We start from the raw sequence: 13163 nt of genomic DNA, 5'->3' as shown, positions 1-13163 counted from the left end.
AGTTTTTTTTTTAGTTGTTCAGTAGCAACTATTTGATTGCACTGAAAAGCAGACAATATGGTATCTTTGATATCTTTGATATCAAGTATGAATAACATACTTGATACAAGTCTTGATTAGTACAAATAATGAATCCCCTAAAGTGGTCATATATATTTGAATTTATATTTTCTGAAGTTATAATTTAAAATATGGTAATTGGTTCCAGCCCATTGGAAATACGCAAATGACAATAATACACCTACCCCAGGGAATTCATTTTACAATCATCTGAACCTAGCTGTATTGATATCTGTAGTTAAGATATTGGAAAGAACACATGGAAAAACACATACCTTGTTCTCTGGACGTGTTCTTTTATTTTAGGACAATGGATCAGCATTTCTTTAGGGCTGATTGAGAGGGGAGGGTATTGGCGATTGTGTCTTGGAATGGCAGATATTTTCTTCTGATCTTCATTTATTTGCAAGTAAACTTACTAGATGAGTAATTTTTACTTTGTTTTTAGTGCCTTGAAATATGAATTTGAGATCCTGTAGCCAAATGTTTGATGGATATGAGTACATAGATAGAAAATATACTTTGCTCCAGGCAAGTAACTTAACTATATGCTGAGCAAATACTCTGAAACTTGATTTTTTAAAAAAATACTCATTGCCCTAAAATAGATTGGGTTTTTTTTCTGGCTTACTTCCTCTGGAATCCATATTTCCTCCTAACTTACTGTACAAACACGTTTTTCATCCTTCGCCTTGGCACATTGTGTATATTGAAGACAAGTTGGATAGAGAATGAGTGTATCTCTCCAGTCCAGGAGTTCTTAACCTGGGATCTGTGGACTTTTTAAACTATATAATAATTTCAACATAATTGGTTTCATTTGTTATCCTATATATTTTATTTGATGAACTTACTGCATTATTCTGAAAAGGAGTCCATGGCACAAAAATGGTCAAGGATCCTCTGATCTAGTGTGCATATCTCCCTCTTGGTGAAATTACACCCTGCACAGAAGGTACCTTAATTCTAGTCTTTAAAAGTCCAGAGAGAACATGCTAAAAATGTTAAGAATCAAGAATTTCTCACTTATAGCTAAACTAATTAATCCTTCTTCAATATAAGTTCATTATCTCCTTTGGATGCTCAGGTATATTTGAAAAACTAGCACATTGCATTGTCCTCATCTTGAATATACCTTGAATACTTATTGACAGCAATTGAGTGTATTCAGGGCCATCTTTTGAGTGTGACCTGTTGAAATCACTGATAGGCTAATGAAGCTATAAAGATAAGACAAGATAGAAAGTATATACCAAAAGGAAAAGTCTTCTTTTGGTTGTTTTTTCTTTTTGATGGATGCTGTGGCATGTCCATCCTACTCAGTGAAAAATTAGTAGATTTTTCCTTCTGCTCTCTTATTTCTCAAATATTAGCATCACACCATTTCAAATACTTGGTTTTTCTGTCCAAGGAAGTTTTAGGGAAAGTATCTGAAACCATCCTCACCAACCTCATATTTGACACAAGAAAAAGGAAATGGGGATTTTTCTCTTCTAAGAGCATATTTTTTTCTGCTCCACTGAAAAAGGAATCAGTAATAGTAGAGTCTTCATCCCATGTAGTCAGTTCATAATGGTAGAGAATCATAGTAAGTCTGTTCGTTATTAGAAGGTGACTCTTTATCTGGGCAGTCAGGAAAATCTCTTATTGTTTGGTGTTTTTTGTCCCCAGCCATAATCTCAAATTCAGTACACACAGAATCCATCTAATATCCACAGATAAGAGTATATTTTAGTGGATCTATGATCTCAGTGATGCAGGTATTGATGCAGGTGCCTTTTCATCTATCCGACTGTTGTCCAGACCCTTCCATTCATTTTACATGGGGGATCCCCCTCATTCCATGGGGCCTTTGTAAGAGCCTCCTGGCATTTCCTGGATACCCCAAAGGCCTCTGGACTGTTATCCCCCTCTCTTTATACATCATTTTGCCATATGTCTCTTTAATAATAATGTATGTAATATTCCATTCATGATGCAAGTCACTGGTGCTATTCTGTAGCTTATTAACATTCACTTGCATTTTCCCTTGCTTTAGGGAGGACGTGCCCCAGTTTGATTTCCCAGATTTAGGGTTCCATCATTCAAGACCCCACGCCATCACCAGAAAGTACTAGACTGAAGGTTTTAGGCTTTTATTTCAGGAAGACGCTCAAAGCCATTAAGAGCACCATTTGCTTCAAATATCTTTCTCTTTAATACTGGACCGGTTTATCGTCCCTCTGTAGTGTCCATCCAAGAGACGTAGACCTACATAGATAGCGTATGACCGTGACTCCGTCTGGAATATTAGAATACCGTACAAAACGATACGTGTCTGCACACATCCACACATGCTCGCGGACGGGTCGGCTCGAGGAGCTCGCCTTTTCCTGGCATCTCATCGTTTGGGAAGCGGCAGTCCTGCAACCGTTTGCTTTTAGCTGTGCAGATGGTTGGGTTGAGCTTTTTGGAGTGATTCTAGATCTTAATCGAGGAGATTCTACTGTGTCGGGATTGGCTTTATCAGCAGAATGTCATCTGCTTTGCTGCAGCAATTCCTCCTCAGGTGGATTCCGTCCTGAGTGCCCCTCTCGCAGAGGCACCACTCGTGCCGAACCCTCCAAGGCGGGAACGGCCCCTTTTGCAGAGCTGGCACTAGTTCTTGTGCTGCCGGGGCGATCGGTGCTTTGATGAAATCCAGCCTAACAAAATCAAAACAGGCTTTGCGAAATCTGGCTCTGCCCTATCTAAAAGCAACGCCTTCCCTAGTCGATCAGCTCTGACAGTAAGTTCCACTGCAGAATCTTCCCAGCAACTTCTAATGAGAAAATGTCTGTCTCCACTGGGCTTCAAGTGCGCTCGATCACAATAGCATCTTTGAGCAGCTGCTAATGATGACAGGTTTATAGTCAGCAGGAATGTTAGTGTTATCATACTACATGTTGAGTCACCTCCTTTCTGATGTAGAATGACAGCTTTTTAGATCTTGACAACTCGGCTGTTTACTGGAGGAGGAAAGGAGAGAGGGAGAGCGCGATTTCCCTCTTAGCAGAGAGGCAGAAATCTTTGCTGTCATGAATAAATTAACTCACATTTAATTCACTTAGCTGTCAAAGGTATATGTCTCAGAATCCATTGAAAATGGCGTTTCAAAGAAAGGTGGGAATCGTTTTTATTCTCCATGAGGGCGAGGCGATGACTATCACTTACCATTCCCAGTTCCTGCTTCACAGAATGGTAAAGACAGACCTACATCCTGGACGAGTGTAAAATATCCTTGAGAAAAGGGTCTTGATCGATATGTAAACGTTCACAAGAACTACCATATGTCTTCATAGGAATCTTCTAATATCTTTTTATTTACATTTAATTTATAGTCTGTGAAAAAGATGCTTGTCATTCTTATAGCGTTCAAACCGTATAGATGTTTGTCCATTTATTATTGTTTACTGAATGCCAGTGATGAAAATGTAACTTACGTGTGTAGTTCAGTCAGCTGCAATTAGATATTTGGAAGAAAAGACTCTTTTATTGTATTTCCTTTTTCTCCGGTGACTTTAGACATGCTGCTTAAGCCTACTTTTTCAGGATTGTTGTTAGAATCAAATGAGAATAATTGTAAATGCTTAGCACAGTGCCTGACACATAATAGACATTATATAAATGTTAACTGCTGCCACTGCCATCAGCCCCAATGCCAGACTGAAGAGTTCCTTCCCCACTCTAGGTTTGGTTTGGTTTGGTTTGGTTTGGTTTGAAAATATACCTTCTTTCTTAGAATCAATAACATGTATTGATTCCAAGGCAGAAGAGCAGTAAGGGCGAAGCAATGGGGGCGAAGCGACTTGGCCAGGGTCACCAGCTAGGAAGACCTCCCCTCTCTGAGACAGACTCTCTATCCCTTGAGCTATCTAGTTGCTCCCTCCCTCCAGTTACAGGTTTAAAAAAACAACTTTTTTTTTTTTTAATATCAAGCATCCTTCACTAGTTACATATTATTTTGAGCTTTAGTGCTCTTGATACTAAAAACAATTTCATGAGTATCCATCATGTCTGAATAGATCTATCACTACCAACCTACCCAGAAAGCTACCTTTTGTAATAAGTTCTCTTAAAGAAGATAAAAAGCAATTTGGCACGTGTAGCCAGCATGAGGCACTGAAGAACAGAAAAAGCCAGGGCAAGAGGGGTTGGTGGCAAGGTGGGAAAGAACCCAGCAACCATCTAGAGCCACTTGTGTTCCCCAGAAGTCACTGAGGGAGAAGGTGATGTGGAGGCTAGTGAAATAGGAAGGTTGGAGGTAAAACAACCTCATAGGGAATGGAGTCTGAAGGGGAAAATGATTGGGGGAAATCTGAAATGACCAAAGAGATCAGGAAGTAGAAGACTCTGAGCATCAATCAACAGATAAATCAGATGAGATACTAGTAACAGAAGGGAAAATAGCCTCCGAATCAGGGAAAAGAATTCAAGCATCTATGAAGAAGGGCAAGGTGGAGGAGAATACATTAGTGAGGCAGTGGACTCTATGGAACCACAGCACATTGTTCCTTGATGGTTTAAAAGAGAAATAAGAATTGTGAAAGAATTTGTGGACTGCACAGGAAAAAAAAATGGTAGAATAGATAAATTTTAATCCGGAGGAGTAAGTCTCACCAGAATAAAAACAAAGAGAATAACTGGCTTGGAATGTGTCTATGGAAGTAAAGGACAATCTGAAAGGAAAGAAGCAAAAAAAAAACAGTTAAGAGTTAAAGGAAATGTGGTCTTATCTGCAGGATAAAGATGCATAGAGATAATTTAAGGATTAAAGATCTCCCAGAAAAATTAATTGCAAACTCAGGGGGCCACAAAACTGAACCTAGGCAGGTTGCCTATTAGAAATTAGAAAAATTAGAAAAAATATTAACAGTATTTATGATGTGTTGTATTTTTATTTTTGTTCAAAATTTCCATATTATATTTTAAATTAGTTCAAGCACTGAGGTTTATTTGATACCTCTATCCCAGAAGAACAAGGTAGATTAAAAAAAAAACAAAAACCCTGATATAATGCAAGAAATAAATATAAGAAAACTGCCTAAAATGTCTGAATACAGAAAGCAACATTTCCTTTAAGTCTTAACTCTTTTTTGCTTCTCTCCTTTCAGATTGTCCTTTACTTCCATAGATTTACGCTCCAAATCAGTTATTCTCTCTTTGAATCTTTGATGGCTCAGTGTCAGGTTTTCCATCTGTTTCCCCTCTTTCATTCGAGGTATCTATTCTGACAACTCTTTTAGTCCTCCCAATCTCCTGACATCATTGCTAACCACATACCATTCAGGGCAAACCTCCCTGAAGAAAACAAACAAACAAAAATAAAGGTTTCTAAAGGAGAGCAAGAGAAAGAATTTAGGTGAAAGATTTGCTTCGAGTACCCTAGCTAGGAGCTGCCTGAATGGGTATTCCCTCTTTCATGCAAGATGCCTTCTGGACCACTTTCTTTGACGCTATCTTTGCCATTCATCAGTTCTGATCCAGTGATCTGTCCATTTTATTTTCCTTTCCTTCTTTCTGAGATGATTTATAATGTCAGGGACTTTTCTATTGTGTACCAGCTTAGTTGTCTGCTTTACTATCTCTCCATTGCTTTATCTTTTCCTTACATGTAAGATATTCTTTAAAATCTTCTCTTAGTGTTTACTCTAGCCTATATGGGCCATTTAATAAATTATATGGCTAAAGATTTTTTTCTCTTCAGTTTCATGGCTGCAGGAGAAAATGTGAAACCATGCATTTTCAGCAGTTCCTCTTTGTAACCAACAAAAGAGTTATTTCTTTGCTATATACTTCCCCTCAGCTCTGGGGAGAATTTCGCCGGATGAATTCTACATAGATTATAGTGTTTCTTTGCAATATGATCTCGTATTATTAGGAATCCAGGACTCTGGACTATAGTCCTAGCACTACCTGATTGGTTATATGAGCTCAAATACATTGTATGACAATTGAGACCATTTCCTCCGGTCGTTTGCCCTAGGTAAGTTATTGAAGTGTCCTGTGAGTCTTAGTTCCCTCTGTAAAATGGGAATATTTATAAAAACTTTCCTACAGGACTAAACAAAAGAAAACATATGAAGATGTTTGAAAAATTATTTAAGCACTCTACATTTACAAACTGTTATTGTTCATCGTCAGCAACATCCAATTTAGCCCTTTGATACCAAAAACTCAATTATCCTTGGCCTCTCTTTCTTTATTATTCTTCAGATTTCTTCCTGTCTTTAATGACACACCTCACATGCTGCCACCTCTTGTGAAGTCCTCCTAAGCAACCTCCTTCCCTTTGCCAATCAGAACTCATAGAATGTCTTACACTTTACCTCTTCATTTCTCATGTTCTCTGGCATTGTTTTTTGCATGTCTTATCTCCCTAACTACATTTTAAGGGCCTTTAAAACAGGACTAACATCTTAGTTATCTTATTATTCTCATTCCCTGACAAACAACAATAATAATGATGGTTTTTGTGTAGCATCAAAATTCTGCCTAGACAAGGTGTATAATTACATCAACATTCAATAAATACATCAATACATAATTACATCCACAAATATAATTTATTGGTTTTATATTGATTTAAGAAATATTCTATAATTAACCTTTTCTTGGGTTTTATAGTACTTTCCAACTGAATCCTAAGAAACTATCTTCTTCCACAAGATCAAAATATACTTTGAGGGACCTGCTCTCCCCATCCTTTCTCAGACACTTGAATCTTTACCCAGTATGCACATTGGTCATAGCATAACTTGTTTGACCATTTGCAGTAGGAGTCTCAGAGACTCAATTGTTAGAGAATTCAGTAAACATGTACATATTTGTGAGTCCCGGCCTCTGCACTTTAAGCCTTGAACCCAGGCCCTGTACTTCAACTTTATATAAATTTTAATGTTATCCCAAAGTTTGGAGTTTAACCATTTAATAGAAAACCTCAGCATCCCAAAGAATATTAAATTAGAAGGGATGACAACAACAAGGGACAAATGTACAGTTTGGGTGTCATTTTAACCTTTCTCCCAAAGACTTCACTTAGGTCATGCTACCTACCAATTTGATGCTATTTTCATTTTGAAACACAATGAATGCTGTTTGTGAGAGCCACCCAAGAGTGAATCAGAGGCCCTATTAAATCTAAGGAAGGAAGCTCCTGATTAGAAAGAAAAAGTAAGGGTTAGGGAAGTTGAAGCCTTAGAATATGGTCTTAATGCCAAAGATTTTAAATTCTTGAATTTAATTTAATTTTAAATAAAAATATCATACCAAAAGTTAAGTTTAGCATACCATAGGGGCTGATCATAGAGGTAGAATTGGGATTTGAAAGTGTACAAGGTCACTGAAGACAAATAGATTTTTTTTCCTAACAATGTTGGGAAATAAAAAGCATTAGAGAAAGCTATAACCCTGTGGCACAGGGTAAATGGGACCTTGATAAAGAATGATGGACAAAAGGCAGAACTATTTAACTCTTTTATTTTCCTTTCTTCTTTAGACTGAAAAGATAGCACAAAATATATCTGATAGGGAATTGAAACTCAAGATGAAAGCGTTTAGAAAGAAATGTTGGATGGAAGCATTGAATTACTTTTGGTGACTTCTTCAAGATTATAAAGAATTGGAGAATTGTTGAAAAATGGGAGAAGGGCAAATGACCTGAGGGCGTAGGCTCTAGACAGTAGACAACTCTTCCATCCACTTAGAAGGAACCCATGGCATCATCTTAACCAGAGATGTTGTTGCCAGGGCTGAGTTATTCTTTGCCACATTATATCTCATGCATGTGGTTTCTTTAAGGCTGTAGCATAACTCTTCAGCAAAGAGCTCTGAGCTGGGCATCAGGACATCCACCGAACTTGGGAGGGTTATATAAACTTTCAGTTAGTCTGTTTCTCTTCATTAAAAAAAAAAGAGATGAAATGTTAAGCTTTGATATAAGGAAAATTTCTGACTTTCACCAAAGCTGTATCTTCTTGTTTAAGTAATTTCAGAAATCGTGACTATATAGAAATTATCTCTCTTAACTTTAATAAGTAGTCAAGCTATTCTTGAACAATAACACTAAATGAGAGATCTAAGTACAGTGGTTTTTGCTATGGTCACATGTCTCATTAGAACTGACACTCCCTCATTACTTTGTTATTTGTTGCATTTGAGATTTGCTCTGGGCTCTTATTTTGCTTTCTTTCTTCATTGTGTTTGTCTTTTAAAAAAGTGACCATGCATTATTTGTAGGTCTTTCTCCCTGTCACTTCTTTGGAGAAATGCCATTTTTGAATAATAAAAATCAGTTGAATTACTAGAAGCAGATAAGCAATCTTTTCCAAGACAAGATTTCTTTGTCTTGAATTGCTTAGTTTTCAAAATGATAACATAATTACTTATGTACCCAATTTTTCAAAAATAAAATGTGATGATAAAAACATTGTTTCATTTCATAACATTTATTTTTGGAACTAATATTCATTAGTTTATATATCATGTATTAACCTGTAGTTTACCAAATGAGAATATACTTAGTGGAAAACTTTATTATAGTGGATTATTTTAACAGTTTTTTATATTTTTGATTTATATACACATTAATTATTTATACATAAAGTTCATTGATGTTACAGCATAAAAGTACTTCATGACTTTGCTACTCACTCACTTCCATTCTCATTTTTCATTCTTGCCTCATCTTCTTGTCTCCCATTTTAAAAATAAAATTCTCTCTTCTTCTACTCATTAGTGCTGTTGGAAATCTTTTCCTTCAAGGCCCAGCTTCTGGAGTTAGACACCTCTCCCATGTAGCTTTGTCTCATTCCTTCGACTAGAATTGATTTCACCCTCTGTAAATTTCTTGTACTGTTTTGCATGGCCTCACTCCTTTGTAGGTCATGACTAATGTATATTTTGTGCATCTGTTACTATTTCTACTATATTCTAAATTCTAAGCAACTGTCTGATTTCATCTTTGTGTCCCCAGGGCTTCACACCCATGTGCATGTGGGCCTTAGGAATTTTTTGGCAACTAATAGATTCTTACATGTTGGTTGAGTAATCAAATTTGCTTAGAAATATGAAACCAAATAAATTAAGCCATTTTGCATTTGCTTTAGTTTAAAAGGTTAATATGATATGTGTGGAACTTGACCTAGAAACTGATCCTATGAATAAAAGTTAAGTTTTCAAAAAGCATTTTTCCTCTCTCTCTTCCTAGGTATAGAGGTAAAACATACAGGGCAGTTGTCAAGATTGTACGAACGTCTGACCAAGTAGCAGATTTCTGCAAGAGAGTTTGTGCCAAGCTGGAATGCTGTCCAAATCTGTTTAGTCCTGTTCTGGTTTCTGAGATCTGCCCAGAAAACTGTTCTATCCATACCAAAACCAAATACAGTAAGTCTTAATTGTGGAACTGGCACCAGCCAATATCTTCCTGCCCCCCCTTCCCCTTCTCTCACCCCCACATCCCTGGTCTCCTTTCCTCAACTCCTCCCCCTCCAAAACAACCACATAGGCTATAAGTTACTCTTCCTCTTATTTCTGGTCATTTTCCAATAATTTTTATAGCCATGTCTATGGAATGATTCTGAGTATCTGCCCTAGACAAATAGTAATAGTATGAGTTGGGAGGAGGGTTTTGGCCAAATCTGTGTTTTTACTATTTTGAAGAACTCCCTTTACTATTGAAAATCAACAGCCATTCTGAGTAGAGAAGAGAGGGAAACCTTAAACTTCCGTGGTCGACTCTTTATCCACTGAACTACGCAGCCTTTTAGAATGGCTGTATTGGAATAGTAAGAGATGATGAGAAGGAAGGATGATTAGGAAGAGGCTGGAATTCATTGTAAATCAAATAGAAAGGCTGAATGATTTTGAACATCTTAAAGACAATCCAGAGTATAAAATAAGAAAGGGAATACCTTTGTTGATGTACAGATAAAATTTGTTTAACTTCGTAGAACAGTAGTAGTGTAGTCGTTTCATTCGTTATGTTTGCCAAAGCAATCTAGTTTATAGACCATTTGTCCAAATACTCCGGGGCACATATATTATTTTCCTTAGGTCATTTGGGAAGCGGTGGCTTTTGCGAAGGAATATGCTCTCACGAATGGCTGGACTCCTCCTGCAGGGATGTGGCCGTCTCCTTATCTGTCCATCTTGTGCTAGGTGTTCCCCTGTAAAGATCACCCCTTGTCTTGGTTCGTGGAGTGCCTGAGAACCTCAAAAACACCATGGATGCAGGATGCTTATAGGACTCGATAGGCATCAGATATGGTTTATAATCTAAATTGCCACCTGTCATTTTTACCCCCCAAAGTCCTACTGACTTCCAGCTCAGCTTGTCTATTCTGGCAGCAAATGATTAGCTCCAAGAGAATAATCTTTACTGAACTGGACTGTCTGCTTGTACAGGATCATGGACAAGATTCTTCCTTCTACAACACTACTCCTACCTATTGACCTCTCCAAGCTTCCCCCTCCCCCCACTCTTCTTCAAACAATGTCTATCCAGTCATATTGGTCTTCCGCTTATTCCTGCACGGTTCTCTGAACTCTCCCAGCACACTGTACCTTTTTTAAGCATCGATCCCATTCTGCTTGGTATGATAATTATTTGGGTGATGCTGCGGACTGTCCCGGACCCTTTCGTTTCTTTTCCCTCCTCTCTTCTGGAAGGGTCAGAGCTGATTCTCAGCTGTTTCACCTACCTTACCTTTGTTGTAGTTGTTCCATTGTGTTGTTGGAGTGTTCTGGGCGGAGGTACTAGACTGGTTTACCATTTCCTTCCCTAGCTTATTTTACAGATGAAGAAATGGAGGCAAAAAGGGTGAAGTGACTTGAGGAGGGTCATATAACTAGTATCCGAGGCCAGATTTGAACTCAGGAAGATGGATCTTCCTGACTCTAGGCATGGTGCTCTATCCACTAGGCCTCCTAGCTGCCTTGGCCACCTTTACATATCTTACCTTTGTCTTGCCTACTCGAGGCTAGAATGCCTAAAAAATGCTTGGCCCCCTTTGCATTCTCACCTCAGAGGCTAGTTATTTGATGAGCTACATGGATTATAATTCATTGATCACTCCTAGGGGCAATAGAATATCTTTTTGGTACACATGGCTCCTTTTCTCAGCTCTTTTTATGGATTTACTATTAGATGAAAAAGTATGAACACAATTACAATAGCTCAGAGCCCCCAGTTTAAAAAAACAAAATCCTAACCTTCAGATGGAGATTTGTCTCTCTGTTGTAATTTAAATTTAATTTAAATTAAGTTTTGTGTATCTGTTAATTAATCCCTGGTATCTTTATGTTTGAAGTAGCATCATGACACAGGAGACTTTTCTATTACCGAAGAATCTCAGTGAGAGGAAGCTGAGGAAAAGAGCAGGTCTCCAGGGGAGCCTCCTAGGGGCCTCGAGGAAGTAAATACAAGCAATGCCCTGACTCCTCTGATGGGTGATGCTTACAGGGAGCCTGGGGACCCTCCTCATTCTCTCCCTTCTCTGCCACCTCAGACTTTCTTTCAGATTTTTCTTTAAGTTGTCATCCTCACTGGCCACTCTCCCTAGCTCGTGTCAGGAAGCCTGTGGACAGTGCTCCCTGCTGCCGCTGATGGTCTTCCGCTCTTACTGTCCTTTTTCTTCCTCTCTTGAAGACTGTGTGGCTCCCTTCTGGTACTCCAAGCATGACTAAGATCTGCCTTCATGTCAAAGAGTTCAGCAGGCCTGTGTTGCTCTCAGGTCTCCCAGGAAATGTTTGTCCCTCTGCAAATTTCAGGATTCCCATCAGTTCTCAAACTCCTCTTCTGCACGCAAGCCCCAGACAAATATGTCTATATGGGTGTGTAGTTAATTTCTGTACCCTAGAACTCCAATTTCTAGCATCCCATGTTCCTTCTCATGTTACATGCTAATGTAGGGAGGATATAAATTTGGTGGAGCCCCGCCTCCTCCTCCTCCCTCCCCCTCCTGTGATCCTGTCTGGTGGAGGTGTTGTGAGGTGAGTGGCAGGAGAATCTATTCATGTGGCCTTATATTTTGTTAGATAATTATTTTTTATTCCTTTACTTCAAGTGATTATTAATAAATATTATAAAATATAATACTTGGAGTATTAGACATTAATTTAAATCTTACATGGGTCTATGTATTTATGTATACACATCCACACATATATAAATAGGAGTTATCCTATGCATATAATTATTTGTTTACACATCTTTTTCCATATTAAATCATAATGTCTTCCAGAGCAGGGACTCTATTTTATTTATCTAGATATTCCTCTCAGAACCTGATATGAAGCCTTGCACAGGGAGGAAGCTTAATAAGTCTTAGAATTGAATTGGATGGCTCTAAAACTTGGATTCTCTTTGTAGGATTACAATGAGCTAAGTGTTCACAGAATTGTGGTCAAGTCAGCAACCACCAGCAGTGAGGACAGCAGGACATCACTGAGGGCTCACCTTGGCCTCTGATATTGAGGGGAAAAACAAGCTACCCTTTCCACTTAGGCTTAGGGTGGGGGGAGCAGGCAACTGCAATTAAAATTAAATACTATTAAAAGTGAAACTAAAGATTTTTCTAGGTCTGGCTTTCGAAGCTACACAATCTTTTAAAGTCCTTTGGGTCAGCTCACAGTGAACATTGCTGATGACTGAACTGAATTTATACAGAGCCAGAGGGAAGAAGATAAAACAATCTTTGGATAGACTTTTGAACAATAAGTGACAACAGTCATTGAATGAAGTTCAAAAGCTGGAAAACATGCCACCCTTTCTACTTCATTCAGTAAAAACAGTCCTGATTTCTGAAGTCCTTCTAAAAGTCAGACTTCAACAGACTTTGCATAGCCAGTCTGGAATTTCCCAACGTAGGTGGATACTTGTTCACTTGTATCTTGTACATTGAGCTAGATAAATAGGAGAGATTCTTCATGTTACAGTAGTTTGTGCATGTTCAGCAACTTGTGTCCCAGGGGAAATAGAGAGAGAGCTATATAATAATTCCAGGTTCCTGGGAGGTATTTTGCCTCTATTAAGAGACTGATCCAAAGATGATGATAAATCATATTTATGTAATGCTTTGTTTGGA

General features: G+C 38.2%; 1 protein-coding gene across 5 annotated transcripts in view; it reads left to right on the top strand.

Annotated features, from left to right (window-relative positions):
* SFMBT2 (Scm like with four mbt domains 2) overlaps nucleotides 1–13163 on the top strand; it is a 285508-nt gene that overhangs the window by 258504 nt on the left and 13841 nt on the right. For all 5 annotated transcript variants that reach the window (XM_007503935.2, XM_007503933.3, XM_007503934.3 and 2 more), the window contains one exon: nucleotides 9287–9462. In XM_007503935.2, coding sequence (XP_007503997.1) covers nucleotides 9287–9462 — 176 coding nt within the window. The remainder of the gene's footprint in view (nucleotides 1–9286; nucleotides 9463–13163) is intronic.

The sequence above is a fragment of the Monodelphis domestica genome, chromosome 5, assembly GCF_027887165.1.
Source record: "Monodelphis domestica isolate mMonDom1 chromosome 5, mMonDom1.pri, whole genome shotgun sequence".
Taxonomy (NCBI): Eukaryota; Metazoa; Chordata; class Mammalia; order Didelphimorphia; family Didelphidae; genus Monodelphis; species Monodelphis domestica.
This window is presented reverse-complemented; position numbering and strand designations above follow the sequence as displayed.